Source organism: Malurus melanocephalus, unplaced genomic scaffold (assembly GCF_030028575.1).
Source record: "Malurus melanocephalus ecotype Western Australia unplaced genomic scaffold, MMel_1.1 scaffold_148, whole genome shotgun sequence".
Classification (NCBI taxonomy): domain Eukaryota; kingdom Metazoa; phylum Chordata; class Aves; order Passeriformes; family Maluridae; genus Malurus; species Malurus melanocephalus.
The window spans coordinates 932,321-959,844 of record NW_026623380.1 but is presented as its reverse complement, the minus strand read 5'-3'; the positions used below and the strand labels follow the sequence as shown (position 1 = coordinate 959,844).

General features: G+C 39.3%; 1 protein-coding gene across 3 annotated transcripts in view; it reads right to left on the bottom strand.

Annotated features, from left to right (window-relative positions):
• Nucleotides 1-22,256, bottom strand: part of PCDH9 (protocadherin 9) — a 663,031-nt gene extending 640,775 nt beyond the window's left edge. For all 3 annotated transcript variants that reach the window (XM_057371515.1, XM_057371516.1, XM_057371517.1), the window contains exons 1-2: nt 21,774-22,256; nt 17,395-20,564 (exon numbers count right to left, since the gene is read on the bottom strand). In XM_057371515.1, coding sequence (XP_057227498.1) covers nt 17,395-20,430 — 3,036 coding nt within the window. In that variant the 5' untranslated portion in view covers nt 20,431-20,564; nt 21,774-22,256. The remainder of the gene's footprint in view (nt 1-17,394; nt 20,565-21,773) is intronic.
• Between the last annotated feature and the right edge of the window lie 5,268 nt (nt 22,257-27,524).

Genomic DNA, 27,524 nt, shown 5'->3' with positions numbered 1-27,524 from the left:
AAGTTTACATAGTTAATGATAACTGCTGATAAAACAGCACAAGCCAGTAACATGTAACAGATGTATGATTCACTTCATAMCATAATGGTTACTCCACAGGAGTATTTGCTCACTCTCTTGTAAAGAATCGCAAAGGTGAGAAAAAGAGTAAAGCCTGCAGTCAGGGTAAGAGAGAAAAGTAAGAATACTGTTCCTACCTTTGGTTAGGTAGCAAGAAAATAGGAAGAAAAGCCTAAGTGCCTTAAAGAAGCAGAAGAGCTAAGCCTCTAGCATCAGGAAAAAAAAAAAAAAAAAAAAAAAAAAAAAAAAAAAAAAAAAAAAAAAAAAAAAAAAAAAAAAAAAAAAAAAAAAAAAAAAAACAAGCAAGCACGGGCATGAAATTTCAATCAATAGATTTTTTAAAAGTGACAGTTCCCAAGCCCAAGAAGAAAAACTTAATGGACTTCAAAGTTCAAGAAGAATCATGGACGGCTTGAATCATGACGAAGGCTTCAGGGGAAGCAATAAGAACTGTGAAGGAAGGGAGTGCCTATTTTTTCCCAGTGGTCTCTTAAATACTGCAGTTCCCAAGCGAGGGCTGATGCCATCAGCTGGTTCACCCTGCTGGTTGAACCTGAGGGGCATCGATAAAGACGCATCTGAACCTACAGAGACTTTTGTTTTTCAGGAAAACATATTCTCAATTAAAATGGTCACTTCTTCAGAATTGTATCAAATAACTACATCAGCTCAGAATAAGCGAGAAACCTCAGCCGTCCTATGCTGACTCTGCCAAAGTGCAGATGGGTTAGATTACGTTATTTTTCATCTTCCGTTTGAAACAATCTGTTCCTTCTTACGATTCAAAGAACTGGAGGATGGACCTTCTGGTATGATTTTAGTCTAAAACCACCATATTGTTTTGGTAAGCTTCTTAACAAGTACTTCTGTATATTAAACTGACTGTTGTAAGTACTCCTGTAAGATAATTAGCTTACAAGCACTCAGTGTACATTCAGCCTCCCATCATTCAACGTGTGATAAAACAATAAACTAAATCACTCTTGGGATTACTGGCAATGTATTTATGTTTCATAATTTGTGAGTATTAAAAAAAAAGTATGTACTTTAGTACTTGCATCAATTACTTGTTTGTGATTTGTGCTAGATTTTTCTTGCTGAAGTTTTACATATTTACTGCATTTTGAATCACAGTGTGTGTATTCAATGGTAATTGCTTAAAGAATTACAGAACAGTTGGTGATTTCTACTCAGATTTTTGGCAGAACTTGAAGTCTCAGTACAAGCGGAAAAAAAAAAGTCATTATTTGTTTTAGAAATAAAAAATGAAACTCTTTTTATTATTACATTGGCAGAAATATGAGCAATTTTCCTAGAGAAAAGAAAGCAAAATGAGAGAAAAGAAGTTTTGAGAAAGAGGTGCAACACCGTCTCCACAACTACAGAAGCAGCAAGCCTTCCTACATTAGCAATCTTGGTTCAAAMCTGGGATGTGGTCAAAAGTGAAACTTCTTTTAGACTTTCAGCTACTCTAAACTGGACTTTTTCCCAGCATGCAGATTAGGATAATACTCTGTCTGTGTTAAAAGAAAGGTCCACAACTCGAAACAGCAGGAGTGCTGAAGTCAAAACAGAATTACTTGACAGAACTGAATAAGGAAGTCTGAACATTGTACTTACTTATTTTTGTTTTTATTAAGAGGAAAGATGTGCCTCATCACACACTTGTATTCATTCCAAGCAACTATCACCTGACTTTGTGTGTGATGTTAAATTGCTTGAAGATGATTCTCACAGCCTAAGCTTAAAATAAGAAATTTCGCCTCAATTGAAATGCAAAGACAAAATACTGCATTCCTTTCCCAACTGAGCTTTTATTTAATGTGCCAGATTAAGAAGCTTGCTCTACTTTACTGGATCAGAGTCAACACAGTTTGTCCAAGAAACTCAAGAGATAAGGGGAAAAAAGTTCTTAATCAGGCAAAATTCTCAACAAAATAAATGGGCACTCTGCCCAAGTACATTCTGCAGAATTAAAAAATGTTATGTTTGCCTCAGCTAAGTCTGAAAAAGTSGACTTTTGTTTTTATACCTATATTTTGGGACAGCTAACTCAATACAGAAGAGAATAAARACAAACTTCTCCCTTCCTGATGTCAGATTTTATCAAGCTTTAATCAACTAGGAATCCCCTGAAGAAAATTCACACTGCAAGTTGGAACAGCATAATCTGAAGCTCCAGTGGGTTTGGATTAAGTATAAGGCATTTTACCATTGTGTTGAACTACTTTAAAATATCACAGATGTATGGACTAGAAATGTGATTATTTTCTCCCCTGTGATTAGAAAATAACATCTCTTTTATAATTGCACAAGTTCCAGTTAAGGGCACAGACTACCATAATAACTACACTCAGAAGTAATTTCTTAAAACAATGGATGTAGCCTGATTTGAATATTCAACTATTTTCATCAGTATCCACCTCAATCTTTTTCTGTTAATTTCATGCTCTCCTGCTTTTCTTACAATTTGAAAGTGCCACACTTACTAAAACCTGAAACTAGATTTACTGAGCTTGGAAATTTTAGTCCAGAAATATTTATCTTTACACAACACTAAAAAATGTTGTCTGTATGCATAARTAGCTCAAAAGTGGGCCATGACTGTGTCTATGTAGTGGGATGAGAGATTATTTTAATGTGTTTAAGTCTACTTCCTGCAGGTCACCCTGCAAATASAAGTCATGCAAGAAGCCTGAGCTACATATTTTGTACACAGCTATAATAGAGCTACACTTATAAAAGCATCAGATTGGCAGCTCAGAGGTTAAACTGGTAATTGTGAAAAGGGACTGAGCTTCAGCTGCCGTCATTCTCGCTATTTAAAGTGAATTAATGCTTCTTGTTTAAATCCAGATATTACTCAAGAAGCTGCAAGAGAAGGATGGGTGCCACAGGAAAGAAAAAGTCTTAGAGATTTTTGAGCCTACTTCAGTCTGTTTGTGGGAGGAAAAAAGAGGGATTATTGCACAAACATGAGGARACAGATTGAACTCTTGATTACAAGCAAAACCATCAGGGAAATAGCTGTAATTTTGTAAATACAAAATTAATGGACATGAAATAAGAATTGGGTTCAGATAACCTTTACTGAGAGACCACTACATGTAGCCCTCACCTAAAAAAAATTAACTTGGGAGTGAATTATATTAGCATCTTTTTGGCCTTTGTCCATGACTATAAAATGGCATTAATATAAATGTGACTCAAACTTGAGATCCCTGGTTACTATTGCAGCCAAGAGCCTAAGTGTATGAAATCTCTTTGGCTCTGCTAAAGCACTAGTGCTAAATTCTGGGAAATGATAATACTGATTCATCTCAAAATAGTCTATATATAACAGCAAGACTAGGCACACATAAAATTATGCACTATCTCGCCCCAAGGTTAGCAACATATTCCTAGTAGAAGGAAGAATGTTATTTTCATTCCCTGCAATCATATGATAAATAGCTGTAGGGCAGATTCAGCAAGATCTCGAAGGTTATGATTTTACAATATAATGAATGTATGTCTAGCTCTCTGCCACCTGAAAAAGCAGCAAAACAAAGCAGGACTTGTCAGTATTTTGCTTATGGCAGAAATCAGACATTGTCCAGAACCCTTTATGAGACACACACTGCTACTTCTTAACTAGCTTGATTATAACATTGACTCCAATACTTCAACAGCTCAGCTTTCCAGCATATGGCATAATTGGAAGCAGCAGCCAGCAGGTATCACATGTGAATGGGAAATGTCTCACACTGAGTAACTACTGGCTGTATCAAATATGTGGTCTTGTAGGTACGTTGGTTGGGGAAAATAATACTCATACAAGTATATTGAAAATGAGAGGATGGGTGGAACAGCTGTGCAGTATATGAGGCAAGCAAATTACCTAGGAAGTTCAAAAGTAGAAAATACATATATAAAAAAAAAAGGTCATTGAGTTTATTTCAAAAATAAAGAGATGGGACAACACAAAGGAATATTTTAAGAGTTATAAACCCCAAACACATTGACAGTTTCAGGAGCAACTTTTAAAAAAGTGAAAGACATACACTCAGAAGTGCATTCTTAGGAGCAGGCAGACTCAAGCTACTGAACCAAAAAAACTCAGAGAAAGCAACTCAAGTCCAGCTCATTTGCAAAGGAACTGACATTTGTTCCTACTCTACTTATTTATCGCCARCATGGAATAGACTATGGATGAAATGTTTTATTCTGATCATGCTTCCTATAACATACTGTTTTACTTTAGTTAAAATTGAATACAGGCATGTCTATACCATCATCATCGCAACATAATGGCCTGTGCAGAATTAATGTTTGATTTTGGTGATTCGTATTACTCCACTTTGSGGGGTGACTGAGTTATAGCCATTGCATGCATCTGTAATATTGGCAGTCAAGCACAGTTTGCAGAACAGTAACACCAACACTGAAGATGTATGAAAATGCATTGGAATTATACCAGATGGTGATGCAAGCCTGGCAGGAGCTCTTAGGGGTACCTCTGCTAATATCATCAGTATTATATATGAAAGTCCAGGGACTTTAATTCAACCACAGGACCAAATTGTATGGTTTTGCCAGACAGCAGGACAGACTCACTTTGCATCTCTTTAAAAGTATTAAAGGACCTAGAGTAAGTACACACATAATTCATATCCTCAAAGGCACCTCCCTGCAAAATAGTGCAGCTTGATTTCACACTGAAGTAGGTAAGGCAGTATAAAATCCTGCTAATGAATGATAAGGTATTTTAGTTTCACCTGTACATAGACAGTAGAGATYGACCCCAAGTGTATTGTTCTGGGCTGACCTCGACCAGCTACATCAAGGTACAAAATACCTGCTTCTTGTCTCCACAAGGGTTTTACATTTAGCCAGACACCTCACAATAGCAATCTTGATATAAAACACTTTTTTTTTTTTTTCTGAAGATAGAATCTTAACAAAAACAAGAAAAAGGCACATCATGTTAAAGAGTAATGAGTGTACAGCACAGTCCAAATGTAAATGAGATCAGGTCCACCTCATTCAATTACATTGTGCAGAAAAAGACAGGACCAAAACTTCTCCCTTYGTATTTAAAAAGATTTTTAAGAGCAGCAAAATTTACAGGAGAAAATGTCAAACAAATTGGCTTCACAGATAGACAGAGCCATATGATTTCTTTGTGTTTACAAGACTGAATCTTCTGTTGCAAGAGTTAATATGCTTTGTGAAAGTTACTGCGGCATGGCTTATAAGCTTCAGCGAGATGTGGTGGCATTTCAGATTTCATGACAGAATGTTAACTTATCTCTGCTACTGAAAAAACTAATGAGGTGGTATATAGTTGCAGAGCAGAGTTACATACAGTGATATGAAGGTTTTTGGGGTTTTTCATTATCTGTGTAACTGTGTTGACGTAAAAGTAATGAAAACCCAAAATAGGCAGCAAAAGCTTAAGGCTTTAAAGCTGAAATAGAATTGTGTCAGTGTTTTCTAACAGAAATATGATAGATTTAAGCAATCTCAGAAAAAGCCCCTGACACTCCTGCTAGGGTTTTCTGCTAGGTCTAAGGTCTCATRGGTCGTGCTTAGGTGAAGATCACAATTAAGCTAACACAGGCAATTTATTCTCATGGTGGTTTTATTCAAGTAGAGGCAATGGCATAATGTTAAGCAGTCTTAAGGATTCTCTTTGTTATGCTTGTTGCCTATGGCTTTTAATTGAAGATGCTATCACAGCATCCCTATCTGATGCCAAATGTCATGAGCAGTAGCAAGCRGGAGCACACAGCTCAGAGAGCTCTCCTGACCCCCCAACTATCTTTACTGAGGACAGCAGGATGCAAGACATAACACTTTTCAGTAGCTAGAGGCTTACTGAAATGAACTTTCACAATGCTGAATACAACTAAGGCTGGTATTTAGCACTAGGACATGAAAATGTTAAATAATACCAAGTGTGAGACAGTGAATGAAGAACATTTTTTTAATGTGGTCACCACTGATCCAAAGAATGAAAGTCCTAGAATTGGGAATTATTTCTGTGACATACTTATGACAGATAAATATCATAGATGACAAGAAGAACTCTGTCTGGAGGTGATCTGGACCACCTATAAAGCTTCAGCAGGTACTGAATGAAATCGCTCTGCTGAAAAGTGCTCAGCAAACTGCTTTGAAGAAGTAGACTCAAGTATCACTGACAACCTGTATATCACAGCAGCACTGCCAGCTTTCTTATTAAAGAATAAGTTTTTTCTGCAAGTTCAGTCATCTTTAAACCATTTTGAAATGTAAAGATATATGAATACTTTCATCTCTCATCCCAATCTCCCTTTCAAATTGCTGAATTCAAGAAGCACTATCCAGTTACTGAGTTGCAATCTCTGCTCTTCTGCTTTGTGATATACATTTTTTATGCTTGTTTTCCAACCTATTTTTTATCATAAGTCCATGAGATAGCACATCTATTACAAATTGTGGATGCATTATGCCATATATGAGAATAGTATGAATGATCTTATAAAAAAGAAGTGAGCAAGTAAAATATAAATAAAATAATTATTTTGTCTACTTGTTTTAACTACAACAGATACAGGATGGCTTCCCATATTATGCTGCTATCCACATATGCTTCCAAATGCTTCAAATTTTTGAATTTAAAGAAGACAGTTTGTCAAAAGTATTTGTGTGGACACAAGCAATGTGTGGTTATGAGCTGGGTGTACTACAACAGATCATATATACAAAGTGCCACTTCTGCACTGTGATACTATTATTTGAGGGGAAAACTCAGAATTTGAATACATGCATAAATATGTTTTACAAAAATAAATGTGCAAGGAGAATAAAAGAAGATATTAGAAAGAGAAACATGAAAGGACAGAGACAGTATTTCATAAAAGAAAGAGATGTATTTAAGCATCAGCAAAATTACACTATTTTTCATATCATTTATAGTGGAAGCTTGAAGACTAAAATACTTCACAAACCATTAGTTTCTTGGTACTCTGTGACGGATTAGAATATTTCTTAATCAACTGCTAAAGCTCAGAAGAAGCCCAAAGCCTAGACTCAAGAAAGCTGAGTAATAATGAACTCCAGGGATGTTCAGTGGGGATGCTATCAATAGACACATCACAGAACCACAGAAGTGCATCTGTTTCTCAAACCTATCAAAAAGCACCTARGCTTTCGTCCAGTTCTTAGTCCAGGGTTTGAAAAATCGTGTTAAGAAACAAAAGTTCTCTTTTGCACTCAGGGAAGCAGATCAAACCCCAGAAATTTTAACAAGATTCAAACTACTTGCTGAACATTTTGGACCACCCCTCTGCCTGGAGGAAGTTTGAAAATCTACACAGCCCACTCAGAAGTGATCCTGCTCTACGGATTAAATACTATGGGCTGCATGAAGTTTGTTGCAAAGCATTAACACTACAGCAAGAATGAATAATAACAAAATTAAGTGTATGTAAGTTTCATTCATATTTTCATCTCATTCACACAGAAATGACATTCACAAAAATTCACTGTGAATGGATTTTGATAGTCACCTGCAGCTCCATTGTCCACCTGGACTGTATCAGTGCTCTCAACAGAATGGGCAACAGGAYAGGGATGAACCTTGGGTGGCCTCCCTTTCCTATATCCATGTTTCTCATAACATGGATATAGGAAAGGGAGGCCACCCAAGGTTCATCCCATGAACCGATGAGACTGTTTCCCCACTCTAGAAAAATATTGCCATTTTTAAGTTAGAGGAAGAAAAAAGATGTTGTAAAATAAAAATAAAATCCAATCACAGCAGTGGGTCACCTATGTTGTCTCATTTTGTASTTCTGTTGATTGACAACCTGGTGCTCTTGTAGCATACAAAGGCAAAAAAATCAYGCATTCATTTCAAACTGAAACGACTGACAGATGTAACAGCTTTCTGCAATGAAACTGATGAAATCTCAAACAGCAAAGTCCATCTCCTGTATGGTAGCAAGATTAMATTTCATCAGGCAAGGTTTACTGTCCTTAGCAGATGCAGATTTGGGGGGTTTTGTTTGTTTGTTTGTTTTTATTTGGTTGGGAGGTTTGCTGGTTTTGTTCATTTGTTTATTTATCTGGCAGTTGTTAAAAATATGGGAGATGACTAGGGCTTTGCTGTTGGTACACAGCCTGCCTCCTGCTGCTCTGGATACTGCAGACTTCAACGGGATCCATGTTTCAGGGAACTGCTGTCACAAACTGAAGGCAATTTCAAATTCTCTTAGTGGCAACACTAGCACATCACTGATATTTTGACCTGTATTTTTGCAATGGTGAAAGTGAAACAATCTGACAACTGACTGAAAATTCATACAGCTATAGACACCAGAGAAGTAAAAGAAACATTTTTCCACTATAATGTGAATGGCCTGTGCTAACATTCACAGAACAAGGTAYCAAGGAACATGCAGTGCTGAGGAAAAACAGAAATACTAGGAACAGCACCAAAACAAAATAACTGATGTTTCATTGCACCGTTGTACTAAAATAGATAGCTGATGGCCAGATAACAATTTAATATAAAGTCAGTAAGACTCTTTCTGCTGATTTGGAAGCCTTTGAATTTTAGGCATAATCTAAAGAAGCTTTCCCCAAATTTAACTGTGCGCATACATTTTTGTACCCACATGCACTATTCAAATAATACTTTCACTTAAAACCTTTCTCCCAAACTTCAGTGAGAAATATGGACTGGATAATGCTCTTCACCAGGAAAGTGAAAAATATGAATCACACTGAGTCATACTATTAAGTAGACAMGGTATGCATCTCACCAAACTGTGTGGTTCAGCTTTGGCAACCAGCTTAAAGCACCATATTTTCTTCAAGGTGGAGTAAGCTATGGACCCAATGTAGCAGATTAGATTTGTTATGCAATTAGAAGTCAGACAAGATGAAACCCACCATAATGCCAACAAAAGCAAAAATGCACTGTGTGCACAGGCACCACCAGCTAAGTGTACTGGTGACACCTATAAAAATGATACTTTCTGAGAAAATAATTTACAGAAATAATGCTAGATCCACAATCAGAAGTTGGGCACCTGAAGCAGCCGTGATGTTCAGATATATTCATTACACACTGCAAGAAGAGGGACTGGAATAACAGCAGTATTACCAAAACCTATCTCACTGAATGGAAAGCTAATAGAAGCAGGAGTTAAATATCAATCCCTTTCAGGTTGTTCACCTTTACACAGGAAGGAGGTGTTCTCTTAAAATTCATTAGTCTGCACCCTTTTCTGGAGCTCCTGSCTCCCTTCCTGTAAAACCAAACTTTTGTGAAAACTTTCTTCCAAAAAGTTCTGGTCATAGAAGATAGACCTCAGTGGCCAAAGCATTTCACCATGAAGTTCAGCAGTGCAGCTACGTAGGTCATATATAGAAACAGATATATCCTACAGAAGCTTTACATCAAAAACACAATTGTCTCCATAACCTCATGTGTTTTGAAGGAGACAGATATTTGCATCTAGCAGGCTTAGTCATTTAAGAGCTTCTTCAGCTGGCTACCAACCATCAAGGAGCTGTAAGAACAGTAAATACCATTCACCACGGAAGCATAGTCTTTTTCAATGCTTTAAAGGCTGTATGACTTTATAAGGCATAGGCTAGATTAGTTTATTTGATAAAAACTATTGTACAGGCAGAAATTTAACACTTCTTAACGATTAAGAAAACCCATCACAGAMTTTTCTTACAAGTAACACATAAAAGCCTAGGACGCACTAAGACCATTCTCCAGAATCACAAATGAAGCATCTGACAATTTCACTGAAAGGAATGAGGGCGAATGAACGAATATCAGTTTCAGGCTACAAAGTGTTTTATAAATCAATATCAGTAGTGATTCTCTTTCAGCTATCAGCCAGTGAGAATATCCGATTTCATTTTCTGGACTGGGAAGAGGTTGTTATTTTAAAACTATACCTTTCTGTAAACCCGGGGAAGGAAATAAAGGAAGGAAGAAAAATCTGAAAGTTGATCTTTCCTGTTTTATCAAATTCACCTCAAAACAAATTTATTTTTAATTTTGCATATTTTTTAGATTTTGGAAATATTATCTCAACATCATCCGATCACTTTTACAAATAAGTTGACATTTGAAAGAGCTGCAGATGGAATAAATCATCAGATTTACCACCCCTTGGATTCAACTTCAAATGATGAACTGTTACTCTAGAAAAAGGCTCTTTATAGTTCTCTTGTAACATGAAGTGTGCATTTTCCACAACAATTTTCAAGTAATAATATTAATATTTGTGCACAAAAAGTTCAGTGTGACATTACATAAAAAATGGCAAAGTTACGACGTCGGGATATAGGAWCCTACAGATTCTACACACCAAAAAAATCCTGACCAATGCTGAATTACTCAATTTTCTCTCTGCAATAGAAGATGCAGGACAACACATGCCAAGATTTTTGAACAAATCTCTCCCACTACTCACTTGCTGCAAAAGAAAAAAGAAGAAGCAAAGATTTGGTAACTTTTGAGACTGGTGCAGTTAAGACACCTCAGTATGATTACAAATCAGATTTTTAACTACCTTTCTCTGTATTATCACATATAAGTATACCCAAAACCCAAAAATTAAATTGGGAGTAAAGGCTAAATCATTCAAGATTTGAAAGTCCRGATATTTTTAGCAAGATCAACATGAATTTTGTACCATAACTGTAGTGGCCTTTATATTTTCCYGAAACTCAGTAGTCTCAAGAACAATATACATTAGGGTTTTTATGGCTACAACAATGTTGCTATTCTAAACAATTTTTTTTAAATTTCAAGTTTTCATCATTTCACAACCAATTAAAATATAGCGGTATCAATTTAAGGTGTCTTCTGTCAGAAACTATTTCTGTCAGAAGCTATTTCTGCTTCAAGGGAGAGTTTATAGCTTACTAGAAAATAATCCATTACAAGAAACTTATTGTAACTCCATTAGGAGAACTCTTTTTGTATGGAATTTTAATTACAAGGGAATAGTTAACATGCATGTCTAGACTAGCACTTAAAATCTCAGTTAGGTAAGATGCCCCTTATGTAGCAAATGTCTTTCTAAAAGATGCCAGTAGAAATGAACAAAAGATGTTCTCCCCCCACACAACAGTAAAATATGATAGCATCCATTCATCTCTTATTTACAGTCTGGGAAATCTTATGTAAACCAGAAATGAACTTAATAAGTGCCCACATCAGTATATGGGGATAAATAATTTTACATACAYTGTGCCACAGGCTAGAAAGACAAAGAAACAATAAAAGAAGAAAAAAGTAAAACATGATTCTATGTATGTTTTTTTACTTCAGCGAAAACATGAACATTCCAGAATGTATGTGAGATGGCTGTACTTGAATAGATACTGAGGAAAATTATGAATATAGATTTTACAGACCACCATGACGTTCTGTGAAAGAAGTGATAGTAAAAATTGAGGTATCATCTGAAATTCCTGTTAGATCTTTCARAAAACTGAATGTTCGTTTTGTCATTTAAATTCTTTATGTTCAATGTAATTAAATTGTACAGTAAAAAGATACAGGATCTCCTGAACTAAAAGAAACTTGAAGCAGGCTGTTCTTGAACAGAAATTGCCTAGATGAAGATCCATCCATAGGCATTATGTACCTGTCCCTTGGACAGTATTTATGAAGATAAACAATTCTATTGCAAAAGTAAGAATTCTAGAACTGATGAAGCAAAATTATGCAGGACTTGAAACTTGCACTTCAGACAGGTAGACTGTGCCCGTAAAGAGTTGCTGAACGTAAATGGGTCACAGTTTTCATATCTTTAACATCTGTTGTTTATACCCAAGAAAGCACATCAGGGGCAAGAAAATTAATTCCCCAATTGCTGTCAACCGMGTTAGGGAACAGCAATAAACAGCTTACTGTAAGCCTCTAGCTACAATAAAATTGCTGTCAATAAAGTGTGGCTGATATGATTTTGCTGTGCTAGAAGAAGAGGTTCTTTGGAACTGAAAATCTGGAATGGTAACTAAAAAGATTCTCCCTTGTTCCTATATACGAAAGAACATTATCACAAAATTCCAATAGCCTTAAACTCTCAAGATCCAGTTCTCATTCACATGTGTGGCACAAATATCYTAGCATATGTGAAACCTTGGCTTTGGATATTTGGGACAGATGAGACTCCAGTGATTCTGATAAAAATCTTTTGCACAGGAAATGTTTAAAGAGAAATGAAGATTACTAAGCTTTTACTGTCTGATCTGTGTACACAAAAGTGTTCCCTACTCTAGTTTAGCATGTCTACTGTCACTATTGAAAATGGTACTATAGCTTAGGGTTATGTTCAGATTTCCATTATAACCCCCAGTTTTCACATGCTCTTAACTTTCTGAGAAATTCTTCTTTTCAGCTGAAATTTTCCATGCTTGGTCTCAGCTCAAAGATGAATTTCTTTAGACAGTTGAGTAAAATCTGTTAACCTATTTTTCAGTTATACAACAATAGAAAAAATACACTGTACATTATCACCATTTCTAATATTTTAGTGTAGATATATAAATATACAGAACCAGAAAACAATTKAATTTTACATGCAGACACATTTTTCCAGATGACTAGTCCTCACCCAAGACTAATATCCATGCTAACATATAAACCAAATTAAGCATACAAAAGAATGTATGTATTTTTTATTTATACTAAGTGATGAAACAAGGCCACTAAAAATAATACTGCGCACAGAATTGTGGAATGCTATGGTTACAGAATTTTAATATTTGCAGGTGACGTAAGCTCTGCACTGCTGTTCCAATGCAGATTTCCATCAACTTATGCACCTTGAAATTGCCACTTGCAGCGTATCAAATTAAGAGTCATTAATGTTTTCAGCTTTTCTTTTCTCTTACATAAACTCCAAACTTACAAATTTAAACACTCCAGAGTGAGATAACATCAATTACATTTGCCACATAATGCTTAAGTGATGTGCATTGATCTGCAGGAGCCTGGCTACTTGTTCCTTGATCAGGGAAGAAGTCCAATGACTGAAAAAGGAATAAAGCAACCTCCACAGAGCTTACGTTACTGACTTTAGAATTAAAAATATACTTTAGTATGGAATGTGTMTAATGTGTCATTCAAGCCCCAAATCCTTAATTTCTGCCACTAGAACACAGAAATAGAAGGACAGTGTTAACATATATTCAGCTTTCCTGAATCTACTAGAACTGTGCACATTTTCAAAATTTCTAAATTATCATCTTGATTCAGGAAAGTGCTTATAGTGTGCTTACGACTCTTTCTTGAACACACCATCTCAAATGACTTGGACTTTAAGGATCTGCATCAGWCCTACCACATTACATGAAAGTTAAGCACATGCTAAATGCATTTTGATTAGAAATGAAGACTGAAGGTTTTGCCCATAACCTGTACTGATACATACTTTTAAACCTGTGTTATTTGTAACTGCTRTGCTTTAAATCTGATTAAATGAAGTTGTTATAATTTAAAATTGGGATAACCACAGTAAATTTGCCCTAATTTCTTTTATTATTTAATCTATTGTTCATATAATGACATTGAGTAGGAGTTTTTGTCTGTTTATTTGCTTTTCAAAAGAGGTCTTTCACACAGAAGAATACAACATGTCGTCTTCTGCCGTATTTCTATGTAGCTGTTTGGTGTAATGACTTACTAATTTGAAGCGCATTTTAAAGTTCAATCAAATACTGAAAAGAACACTGATTGAGAAGCCTGCATAGATTTCAGTATTCTTTATGAGTCATAACACTGATTTTGGAAGTGTAGCTATATAAGCTGGTGGTGTGCAACATCCTTTCCATACTCCTAATTATGCGAATTAGCATTTAGAACAATCCCAAGTTCAAGTATTCAAAAATGCTCTTTTCAGAGCATCCACCAGGTTTACTGCAAGATAGGCACTTGAAGGAGGCTTTGGTTTTCATACTGGGTACTTGTGAAACATCAGTCTGCACAATTCAAAGTCACATGTAAAGACTTAGCCACAGAATTTCCATTAAATTTATTGATGATTGCACAGAAATTGCCCGCAAAAAAAACCCAACCAACCCCTCAAAAAAACCCCAAAAACCAAAACCCCCAAAACCAAAACAAACAACCTTCCCCAAAACCCCCATAACCTATGAATTTTTTATTGAACAATGTATTTTTTTAATTCTAAAATCTTTTTTATCTAGGACCCAGTTCTAACAGATTTCTAGGGCCACATGCCCATCAAAAGTAACARGATTTTGCTTGAATGAAGTCCAAGTGCTGACCTAGGTCTCAGCACTTTGCTAATATTAATGTATCTGCAGGACACACTGTGTGCGCTTACCTTGGACTGAAAGAAACTGYAAGTAAAGGTGGAGAATGCTAGTATTTCTTTGACACATATTTATCCTATATTTCACCTTTTTGTATCTTAACATMCTCCACAACAATTCCCATGTTCTTTACAAAACATACCAAGACAAGTTACTGAATATGGATGTAACTTATCTCAATATTAGATGCWGAGAAATAAGTTATTTTAAACCTGAAGAAAACAATGTACACTTGGCACAAAATTAAGTATCTCTTCCTAAAGGAATTTTAAAATTCTTTTTTCAGATGCTGTGGCATTAGCACACACTACTGTTCAGTAAGATCTTTGAATCTGAACACTTTGCTTAAAGGCCATACTTGATCACAAATCTGAAAAAAAAGACCTAACATGGTGTATTTCACTCCTGAGCCAATGAATATTAGCTAAGATGCATCCTAATTTCAGGAATTACAGACAGAAGACTAGGAAGATTGTTGATGATTACCACCATGGCTGGCTATACTACTCCAGCCAAAACTGACAAGGAAGCATAAAGAGATTACATCCTGTAACACTCATCATTGTRAGAAAAAAACCCCAAAAGACACTATCTCGTTCCCCATAGACCAAAAATATACAAGCTCAATTTAGGTAGTTGCCCACCTAAGAAAGAGTTGCATTTTTGTTTACATACAGTAATACAGCTTTCGCAGGGAGCAATCCAAATCATGAGTATCTGCTGACTTCAAAAAGGATACACTAAGACCTCAGTGAAATTGAATCAGGTCCATATACAGTTATAATTACAGATCTCATTAAATGGAAAGCAGTGTTTTTAATATAATGGACACAGGTAATTCTGGAAATATTGCCAGTTGTTTTTGTTTGGGTGTGCGAGTGTTTTTACTCTCCTGYTCAATTTCACCATGCAGAGCTTACACATTCTGTCAGGTAAAAAAATTTGGGCATCCCAACTGCCTCTAGATACTAGGGGGAGTTAAGTCTGAGCTTCCTAATAAAGTTTGTAAAGCTAATTTAAGATTAAATTTAAATAATCTCAGAACAGAAAAAAGAATGTGTGGTTTGGGGGGATTACATTTTGCAACCAAAACTGAGGAGAAAACTTCAGACGAGTAAGCACAGATTATGAMGAGCTCTTCTATAAATTTCTTGGGTGTTTTTAAAATCAGGTTTTTTTATAACTTACCCTGACAGTATGTGTACGGCGCTGCGAGATGGTTTGGGGTGTATACCCTTCCTTATAGTCCCTTAGAGARATTAAGGGCTTTTGAGATTCTTCTGTGGTGTTTTCAGTGTCTCGTACGAAGGAGTTGCTTCAGAGCAGTTACTTTAGCAGAACTGCCTCCAAAGTGCTTGTTTTATTCTTAGCGTCTTGTTAGTGTGACACCTCACAGACACCCAAAGTCAAGACACAGCTCTGGGAACGGCACATTCACATTCTCAGCTCAGATAAGCCTGCAACAGCAGGAGGATGTCTTTATCCTAAACTTGGCTACAGTCAAAATCTTTTTGCAAAGACAAGCCTAAACGTGTCTCACTCGGCTCCCTAGGATCCCTAAAAAACACCCCTACTAAATTCAGACAAATCACCATCACCTGGAGGGTACAGCGCCCGCAAGGAGCGCGGGCGCGACTCCCGACACGGGGCGAGCCTGTGCGGCGGCGGAGCACGGAGGAAGCCGGCCGGCACCGACACGAACCCCAGGAGCTGCAGCGGGTCCCCGGGCTGCCATGCGGGCCCGACCCTGGCCGCGCTGCCATGCGGGCCCGGCCCTCGCCGCCCCTCATCCCCTGATCCCCCTCATCCCCTCACTCCCCTGATCCCCCTCAGCCTCCGCAGGGCTGGCGCGGGGCCAGCGCGCGCCGCGCGGTGCCTTGGCGCCATCTACGGGCCGCGCGCGCGCGCGCTCCCGCGGCGCCCGCAGACGAGCGCCCGTAAAATAAATTAAGACAGCACCGCGTTTAAATCTTTATTAGCAAGGAATTATTAGACCTAAGGAAAAAAAAAAAGCGCCTAATGCTGGATTTGGTTGAAATATGAGTCTCTCAGCCTCCTAATCCCTCTTCATATGGCGTGTTTCACAGTTTAAAATGAGCTATGTCAGATCGCTTATGCATTACTAAGATGAGAAAATATTTACAATGGACGGACTTTTTTTTCTTTTTCCTGCATAATTCAGATGTATTCAGAGAACGCATTCCTTTCGCAAAGTATGCTTTGGCCATTTTTTAAAATATGCAGCAAACTGCCTACGTGATACCAACTTTCATCTATTACAACAAAATCATGTTGAACTCAAACAAGAGGAAGACTTACGTATGGCTTAGTTATATCCTACCAATAAACCACGTGCTTCACTGATGCAGTAGCTTGGAAATTTGGCTGTCTTTGTTAGGGAAAAAAATTAACCCTTTTAGTAACACTAACTTAGCAAGGCTCCAAATCTGCTTGAACTGGAAAAGAAATTCAAGCCAACTCACTTTAAAATTTGAAACAATGTACATATCCCTTCAATCTTGAAACAGTCGAATTTCTGACTGAGATTTATCACATTAGGAAACAGTTCTCCAATAACTTTTACATTTGGACAGTTAAATACTGGGGAGAAAAAAAAAAGGTGGGTTTTTTTTTCCATTTTGTTTATGTACATGTATGTGCACATGCACAGAGGCATAACAGTCCTCCAACAATCAGTATTCTTCAGAACCCAAAAGTATCAGAGGCATTTTGCAAATGCACAGGCCCCAGATAAATGATAAAGGGGTCAAGGCTTTTGTTTGTTTCTTTGTTCCTGTTTTGGTGCTCAGTTTGTTGTTTTTGTTTTTTTTTTTTTTTTTTTTTTTCCCCCCATAATGTTAACTAAATTAAATTAGAACGAAACAACAAAAGACAAAAAAACAACCCCACAACACAGTGGCACTTTTAATACTGGTTGATCGGGCACTTGTATGCAGTACTTATAGACCAGTAAAAGTGCTCGTTTACCTGTCTGGTGTGTAAGGGGCCCTTTGTCTTGAAGCCTCCTTGGGAACTGCACTCTGAGGCACTGAAGTGATCTGAACTAGTGGAAGAGCGTTTGGAAAGGGTGTCACAGCCACCAACAAAGGTGTTGTCCAACGGGAGTTCCTGAATCACATGGTGCTTTTTCACTGAAACTGGAGTGTCAGGTTTGAGATGAAAAGCAGACTGCGGAGAGGCAGATTTGTAATGCTTGGCAAGATCAGGACTGTTAGGCTTAAAGGTTGTTGGTGGTGCTGTGCCCCAATCAAATCTTCCTATACTTTGCTCCTCCAGCTCTGCTGGAAGGCTTATTGTCCCGTTGATAGGTTCATGAACTGCATCATCAGGTTTGGACTCCTCAATGGTCACAAAGTTCAAAAGAGAGCTCTTTGGAGATTTCCTTTTCTTCCTTTTCTTTTTCTTATTTTGCTTGTTCTCCTGATTGGGAGACATCCACTCAGCACCTTGCTTGCTCCTCTGGGCAGCTTTGAATCTGGASGCATGTCGACAGCGAACAAGAACTGTGACAAATATCACCACTATGACAACCATGGCACCTGCCACAATAGCAATCATGATCGTGAGATAGTCCTCATTTTGGTAGGGTTGGCTACTGTCCCCTATGTTCCGATCCAAAGGTGTTTCCATAGTCCTACGTATCAAGTCATAAATGTAAGAGGTGTTTCCAGCAGTATCATTTACATATAAAAATACAAGCACAAGAGTATGCAGGGATTTGGGATAACCCAAATCACTTATATTGACAACTAAGCGATGCAGCCCCACATCATTAGGAGTCGGTTTTTCTTCCAGAGTGATATTACCTGTCACTGGATCAATCCGAAACAAACCCTTGTTATTGCCGCTTACAATCGTGTACTTCAGCTCAGCGTTCATGCCAGTGTCTATATCCACAGCAAAGACTTCGGCTACCACCGATCCTGGAATTGCTGAGAGTGGCACCAGCTTAAAAGAAGTATTAGAAGGTGGGTAGATGACAACGGGACTGTTATCATTAACATCCATCACATTAATGGTTACTTTTGCTGTAGAAGACCGAGGAGGTTGCCCTCCATCCACTGCTTTAACATCAAAGGTGTAAGAGCTCTGCTGCTCTCGATCAAAAGAAACATTGGACTTTATAACTCCAGAGTATGGATCCAGCACAAAGTTTTCATTGTCATTCAGGATGGAAAGGGTCACTGCTTTATTTTCCCCGGCATCTGCATCAGTCACTGTGATCACCCCCACTGTGCTATACTTTGGTAAGTTCTCTGATACAAAAAACTGGAAATGATTATGAGTAAATTTGGGACTGTTGTCATTTTCGTCCAACACAGTAACAATTACAGCTGCTTGACTCTGCAAAGGAGGGGTGCCGTTGTCTCGGGCTGTAACAGTGAAAATGAAACGCTCCTGCTCTTCTCTGTCAAAAACTCTGGAGGCTGTCAAAACTCCTGTCTTTCGATCCAGATCGAAAAAGGAGGCATTAGGACCAAGCTGATAAACAATGTCTGCATTTTTCCCACTGTCTTCATCTGTGGCACTAATAGTTGTTAAGTATAGACCACGCCGGTTGTTTTCAGAAACTGACAGCTCAATTACAGGCTGGCTGAAAATCGGAGGGTTGTCATTTTCATCCTCCAGCTTAACTCTTACCAGGGCAGTCTGGTTCAAACTGGGCTTGCCAGAATCAGAAGCCACAATTTTAAAGCTGAATTCTTTGGTGCCCTCATAGTCCAACAAGGAAGAGGTCTCTAACAAATACTGGTTGTCGTAAACCGCTTTCAAGTGGAAGGGGACCTCTTTCTCAATGAAACAGATCACTTTGCCATTCACATCAGTGTCCTTATCTGAAACCGTAATTAGGGCGATCTTTGTATTGATGGGATCTTTCTCAGATAAGTACACTGTGCCATTGATGGGACTTATTATGTACCTGAGGTCTATGTTAGGAGGGTTATCATTTACATCAGTGACATTGATGGTGACAGTTGCCCGGGCTGGTGTAGAGCTACCATCACTAGCCAGCACTGTCACTTTGTGAATAGCAGTCTCTTCTCGATCTAAGGACCTCTGAACTGTAATCAGCCCTGTGGTGTTGTTTAAAGCAAAAAATCTTTTGGTTGCAGGGGCGACTTGGGCACCAAAAATGTATCTGATTTCTGCATTGCTTCCAATATCAGCATCTGTAGCATGAAGCTGAATTACAGAGGTGCCTACAGGAGCATTCTCTGGTATATGGACCTCTACTTGACTCTCTTTAAATACCGGCCTGTTATCATTGACATCACTTACTGTGACTTGCAGGATAGCTGTGCTGGATTTCTGGGGAGTACCTCCATCCTCCACTTTGATTTTCATCACATAGGTGTCCTTTTGCTCTCTGTCCAAGTTCTGCTGCACAATCAGCTGAGGCCATTTCTCCCCTTCTGGAGTTTCTACAATATCCAGTCCAAAGACACTCTGCCCGTTTAACAACTCATAGTGCTGCACACCATTGAAACCTGTGTCAGGATCTGTTGCTGATGGGATTGGAAAGCGACTGTTGATCAGAGTGTTTTCTGGGATGGAGATATTGATGACAGGGGATGGAAACATAGGTGCATTGTCATTAGTATCCTTTACAATGATTTTTATTTTGATCAGCCTAAAAAAGTCATTGGGGAGAATCACCACTTCAAGTTCAAAAAAACACTCATTTTCTTCTGCATAGGAAGCTCCAGCACATAGTTTTTCTCTGTCTATTCTGTTGGACGTTGTAAAGATTTCCCCCGTGTTACTGGACACTTTGACCAGAGGCGCATCCCCTGCTTTAGAAACCAGTCTGTAGACAAGGCTGGCACTGGTCCCTGTGGCAGCATTGATATGAGAAATGTTCAGGTCCTTTGGTATGTTCCCTATAGGTACGTTTTCAGGCAGCTCCTCTCTTATAGTGTAAATAAGTTCTTGAGCTATAGCAGAATCCAGCCTCAAACAGGCAATCAAAGCGGCCAACAGGTAAAAATCCCTCAGGTCCATGATAATGTTTTTACTCTCTTTTCACGGATTTTAGGACTTAAAGGTTTCCAGAGAGGAATGATGCGCGATTTGCAAGAGGAGGCATGCATGGACTGCAGGATGCATTACATCTCATTTCTTATTTGGAGACATCACTGTCAACACAACCACATAGAACAGCATTATTGTTTTTTTAGGCATGATAAATCCACAATCTCCAACTACTACTTGTTTTTGCAATGCACGCTTCCAGCAGTACATTTTCCTACTGCTCCCTTTTACAAGCAAGCCCTCCGGACAAATGCACCAATATCCCATCGGCTGCGTTTGCACAGAGCGTGAATGAAAATAACTACTTGCAGGATTAAGGGTAGCTACTGTTTCGACACGTACTTTCTGAATAATTTCTCACTACACCGTGTAATCCTTACCGTGCATTCCCCCTCTACCCTCCTCCACCCAGTCATTTGGTGCAAGTGAAAAACCTTCCCGGACTACTTCTAACTGCTATGTCAGCTGCCAAATGCAATTTGCTGTTTGCTTCTATAGATATTTTTTAGCTCTTGCTAACCAGATTTTTCTCTGCTCGCTGTGCCTTGCATGTCCCTCTATAGCTATCGTACTGGGAAATAACCACCCGGACATGCTGCTGCTGCAGCAGTCGTCACTGGCTACTTYACATCCCTGTTAACTGATGAGACAATAACAGGACTTACAGTTTCTTACACTCTCAGCTCAATGTTTCTTCTCCAGATGTTGTAYACTTCTTCTGTTTAATAACCTAAAACTTTATTTGTTTTTAAACACAGTCTAAATCAGGAGGCTGGAAATTCCAAATGAAACTTAGAAGCAGAAGCATGTTTACAGATGGGGGGAATATACATTTTCTGATGACATGAGGAGGAAAAAAGGTGCAGCCTTTCCCCATTGACACTGATCTCCCTTCAGGATGGTATTAGCAGCTGCCACATATAAATACTGCAGACTAATAATGCAGGTGGAAAGAAAAAAAAAAAAAAAAAAGAAAAGGAAAGCGACTGACAGACTTCTGTTTGCATGCACTGCTAACCGCGAATTATCGGGGTGCAAGGCTGCCAGCACCTACAGTTTGACGGAACTAGGCAGCCCTAAGCACTAGTCTTATCTGCATTAAGCTGCACGGTAACTGATGCCTGTGATTACTTCCAGCAGAGTAATGCAGGTAGGGATGCAGAGACAGCGAGTAGGTGAGCCTTTCCCACCAACATCAATTGAATCCCAAACACTGATTCTTCCCCTAGATAAATATACTGAGTGATGGATTTTTTCTTTTTTTTTTTCTTTAAAGGAAATGCAACCCAGTGTAAGGGTAACTTTGCACTTACGTTAGTTGTCTACCTTTGACGATCTGCTGCAGCTAAGCAATGATCTGTTCCAGCAGATACAGCACAATGCATCTGGTAAACCACCAGTTTTGGAGAAATCAGCAGCAGCCAAATGCTTCCTCCTCGAGATATGTGTTGCTTCGGGGTGGCAAATTAGCAACTCCAGGGTACAAATTCACAGTTCTGTCGTTAGTCATCCTCTCCACGTTTCATTCCTATGAATCGGCGATCCTTTGGGTGTCTAACGCGCACGCAACAACCCAAACAAACAGCAAGAGAAAAATCCGGTGCACTTCTTAGAGCGGGGGTATTTTCCACTCTGCACTGCACACCATTCCCATCCCTCTCTCGGCAGAGCAAGGCAGCTACATGAAGTCTGCAACTTCTGACTGGAAATGGCAAGAGTTGGTCTGGCGGTAATTCTCCCTCTTTAGCTCGGGGATGACAGTTGCCCAAAAAAAAAAAAAAATTAAAAAAAGAAAATCCTAATAGGTTATTGCTTTAGTGACGGGAGGAAACGGCGGCGCTTTCCCTCCTCCCTCCCTCCTTCCCCCCTCCCTCCCAGCCTCTCTCCCTCACATACGCTCTCTCCTTCTCCCTCTCTCTCTCTGAACTGAAATTCTTGATATAACTCTCAATAAGCCCAGAGGGAGGGTGGGAGCGGAGCGAGGCCACCCCTCSCGCCGCACCGCATTGGCCCGCGCCGGCGGGGGCGGTGGATGGCGGAGCGCGGCCCCGGCATTGGCCGCCGGGCACGTCGCTCCCCGGCCTGGCCGGGCGGGCGGGAGGGCGGTGCGGGGGATGCGCGCCGTGCGGAGGGGACCGGCGTGGAGAGGGGACAGGGGACGAGGGGACGCGGCGGGAGAGGAGAGGGGCGTTCCGCGGGAGGAGCGCGCCGGGGACACGGGGGCGCAGCGCGGGGTTGCGGCCACCCGGCGGGCGGGGGCGCAGCGCCTTGGGGGGCGCGGAGGGGGCGGAAAGCATCAGCGGGTTTGCGCGTTGCTGAGGCGTAATTCGGAAAAGAAGGGCTTGCTGTGGGTTTGGGCCGGTGGTGTGGTTTGGGGTTTTTTTTGGAGGGGCGGGGGTTGCCCCAGTGCGTGCTCCGTCTCGCTTGCGCGGGTCAGCGCGGCCGCCCGTGGTGCGAGCCGGGCCCGGCGCGGAGCGGAGCGGTGACCGCGGGGACKCCGCCCGGCGCCGCGCAGGTTCGGAGGCAAGCGCCTGCCCCGGCCCGCCTTCGCCCGGTTCGGCCTTATATTTAATACATGCCCTTTCATCTATAATTCAGGCTGCTCTGACTCCAGCCCTGTCTCGGCTCCCATTTACGCCTGCACACCTTTCTCCTTCCCTTTCCCGAAGGGTCAGCCGAGACACTCGCCAAGGGAGGGAGAGAGCAACTCTGCTGGTTTGGGTTTTGTCTGCTTAAACATTGAACTGGAAAAGATTCCTCCTCTCTGTGGTTTGATAAATAATAAAAGTGATCGTTTCGCCTTCCCCAGAAATGACACAGGTAAATTATCCAGCTAGCCACAAAGAAGCATCACATGCCTGGAAGACACTGTAATAAAATGCCAATGTATTACGATATGAGTGACCTCAAAAGTGTGACAAGAAGATGATTATAGTGCATTATCTATAGTGCATTATATGTAGTGCCTTTTTCAACGTTTTCTGAASCATGAATGAACCTTCATTTGACTGTGCTTTTATTGCTAGCTTTTCTCAGCTTGAACTTACGAGCTGTATGACAGAACCTATCCAATTTAGTATGCCCAGGTACGTGGCCATGCTGGCTGCTGGTTCTGGTTATGCCTTTTAACTATATATATGCACGGGAAAAAAAACAAAGATAACATCATTTGACATTTTCTGTATGTGCTATCTCGTTTGCACATTTTCAGTTGATAGCATTGGTGAGCTAAAGATCAGAGTTCTACCTTCTACCTTTTATTTTCAAATGCAGGCTCCTATCCTCAGACTCCCATATAGGAGTCTGCACATAGGATGCACTGTTAACAAATAGTGGAAGCTGCTTGTACCTCTCAGAGGTCAGTTATTTGCATGGCTTGGAATTGTGTGCTACATACTGATAAATGTAAATATCCTTGCAAGTCATATGGATGCAGACGCTGTATGTGAACATTGCACATCCTGTAATCCCATGATGCGTAAAGATTAAACGCTCTCAGTTTTGCTGTGCTTTGTAGTTGTGTCCAAAATACTCTTGTTACAGATACACAGAGAAAAAAAAATTGATCTCTCTCTTGATGATATAAAGTAACATTAGAAAACGGAACTGGATCTAATAATAGTTTAAGAAAAATGTTCATTATGTAATACAGGAAGGATGGCTAGAGCCCCAGTATTGAAAGTCAAGCAAGTGACATGAAGGAGTAACCTTATTGCCAAACCACTTAGAAAAAGAATTCTGTGAATGAATTAAGTATGCAGTTCTTTTGTCTTTTAAARTACAAAGCAGAACAGCCATTAATAAAGGAGATAATTAGAACTGCTAGCATTCTGTGTAATGCAGTCTGCTTCTGAAATACGGCATGTTTATGTATGCATTAATAATGCACACRTTTTTCCTGACACTAGTCATATCACAGCAGTATGGCATCACAGACGTTTTATAGCCTCATTCTAGTAACATCACAGGCATAAAACATTCTTATTCTAATCACACCATAGTCATTTCAATGTCACATTGTAGTCACATCACATAGCTTGGTAATAATTATTTAACTTTATTGCTAAGCTGAATAGTTTTCTGTTTGCTTAGGGATGRCTTAAACTTGTAGTCAGAAACCATTAGCACATGCTCATAAATGAGCTCTTCTCATGTACACAGGGTTAGACTCATGAAAAGTTAGGAAGGAAGACAAAAAAAAATTTCAATGAACTCGTGTCGGTTGGATTTAAACCCAGTGCAATCACGAGTCACAATAATAACACATTTTTTCAGTTTTCTGAAGTAATTTTAGAAAGCCAAAGATGTTTACGTGCAGATCTGTCATKTTAATGTTTATGTGCTTGCTTTAAAATGCTGTAGTTCTTTAACTAATCATACATTATTAACYTCATGAAAGAGGCAGGTCTTTAAATTGTTGTATTTGCACACCAGATTGTAAAACTGAGGCCTGGAGTACCAAAGGGGATAGAACTGTCACAACTGCTTCTAATAATGGTAGACAATGAATGGAAGGGGCTGAATTCCTGAGCAGGAGTTGGAATCACCCAGTGCAGCATTAATGCCGCCCCTGCAATGTGAGGAACTGCTCTAAGACAYGTTCCCCCTTGCTCACTTGAGTAGCCATGTTTATCCTCCGGTAGATGTTTATTCCATCGCTCTTTTATTTGAGAAAACTGCAGTATTCCATGTCACGTTCCCCTCAAATGCAGCTGTGGTGCCATTATTTGTACTGTTACTTAATAGTCGCCTTTCTTTACCATTATGGATTAGCCTTTTGTCTATGTATAAGAACACTGAACTCATAATCACGACCTATTAAAATGACTTCTGTATTATAACATGCTAGCTATTCATCCACATCATTGCTTGTTATCTTCGCCTCCATATTATTATGTATCAAATTCTTTTCCATATCATATTTGACTCAAATTCTAGCATGCTAGAAACTGACTCCAATTATTCTGTACTAGCTATAGTCAAATTGCACTAAATGGAATTGCTTACATTGTATCACAGTGGCTACAGGCTCACACAATGCATTATACATGAAACTGATTCACATTATGCTTAGCTAACTAAAGACTTTAATCTTGAAGTGTTGAGCATAAAATGCTATCATTCTTCACTGAACTGGCTCTGGTCACTTGATCATTTTGTACCTGGGATTGCCTCTTACAGGCTGTTATTATTGAAGCAAAATGGCTTTTCCTCTCCTGCAGTTCTACCACTTTCTGTGGAGAGCTGATTCATATGCTAATGAATGAGCTTTCTTATTTCATGGCAGAGCACTGCAACACTGGAACCTGACCTATGGTGCACCTCTAGGATGTCCCCTTCAGTCCAGCAWAGTGAAAAAATGCATTATAAAAATCCGCTTGTGTATTCAGATAGCAGGTTATATGCTAACTATTGAGCAATCCTTCATATTATCCCTAGAGGTCTCGTTTCTGAATATTGCTTAAATCATTAGCAAATACATCCTTGGTCCCCTCTGCAACTGGAAGTATTCAAGGCTGAATTGCCATTTCTGCCAAGGTCTGTCAGGGTGTTCCTGATGTGGTTGTCCCCAGAAGGAGGAGAGATTAGGGGTTCAGTGTGGCAGGTAAGGAAGTAACATTCCCCCTGTTACGGATAGTTCTTAATACATGAAGGAGCCCACCTCCACAGGGCAGACATTCACTCTGATCTGAATGGCACTGGCATTGCTATGTCCTTGATTTTGACTTCTGCCACAATCCAGTCTCACAGTAACCTCAGGAAACCCACTTCTTAAAAGGAGCACTGGGCCAAAAACTGATACCTATAATCTTCCGCACTTCTAACCCCCAAAACTTCAGGGCATCTGCGAAGACAAGGGGTAGGAATGCCACAGAGGCAGGAGCAGCACATGGAGCAGATTGTGGAGCGCGTGTTTTCTTCATATCCTTACAAGCATGCTTCTCCTTGAAGCATGATGCTTTGGTCCAGACTTTGTACACCTAATGGTCTGTAATTCAGGAGCCTGCTTCAGAGTTACCTTGTCTTGGGTAGAAGGATTGGACCTGTAGTCTTTAGTAGTTCAAATGAAGTCAATAAAAGTATTTTGGGTAATTAGAAACCATACAAAATAACAGCATTTCAAAAACCCAGGTAATTCAATTATAATTTCTATTTGTTTAATATTAAYTTTTGCAATTCCAAAATGTATTTAATTGTTTCTCAGAATGGTTGTGAGAAGTCTAGGAAAGGAAAAACACTCAAGCAAGCAGTTTAGGACTAYACAATAATCTGTACTCTTAAATAAACAGCAGTAGGTAAGTCAGTTAATGATTAATAATTTAAGCCAATTGAGTTGCTGAGATGGGGCAAGAGTTGCAGAATTGGGACCTTTTAATGTGCTTTTCTACAGGAAAATAAACTCAGTCCCTGGATAATCAARTCACAAAAGGGGCAGGTGATGACCTTCATTCCATTTGAATGGCAGAACTAAATTTAACTGAATTTGCCATTTTTTTTTGACTGACAAAGATTGCAAATGTCAGTTCGTGGCTCTGAAGGGTCTACAAGTGCACAAGCTGAAAGCTGGCATTTTGCAGTGCCAGTGTTTAATCCCTGTCACTGTACAATACAACAAGGTGCCCAAATCCCATTAATTATTGCTGTTTATTTAAAGGTACAGATTAATATGCACATTTGAATTGTTTGCTTCAATGTGTGTGGGCCTTTTTCTCCTTCACAGGGCTTTAGTATCTATGTACTATAACAATAAAAATCTGTTTGGGTATAACKAAAAGAGAGTAGTAAGTGCTGTTTATAATGCAATTATCAGACCACTTAGATATAATTTCATGTGGCACAAAAAGAAAAAAGAAATGCTTAATTCTTTGCTACACTCATGTCATTTGTTATGATGAAATTACCTGATGAATCACAGCACAGAATCAGATTCCAACCAATGTGCTTTTGTCTAAGACAAAAATATTCCAAAACCAGCAAATAACCGATTACCTTATTGATGCCTTATTGTTTAAAAAGAGTAGAAGGGAAAAGAAAGGACATCTAAAGGCTTTTGGACAAAAAAT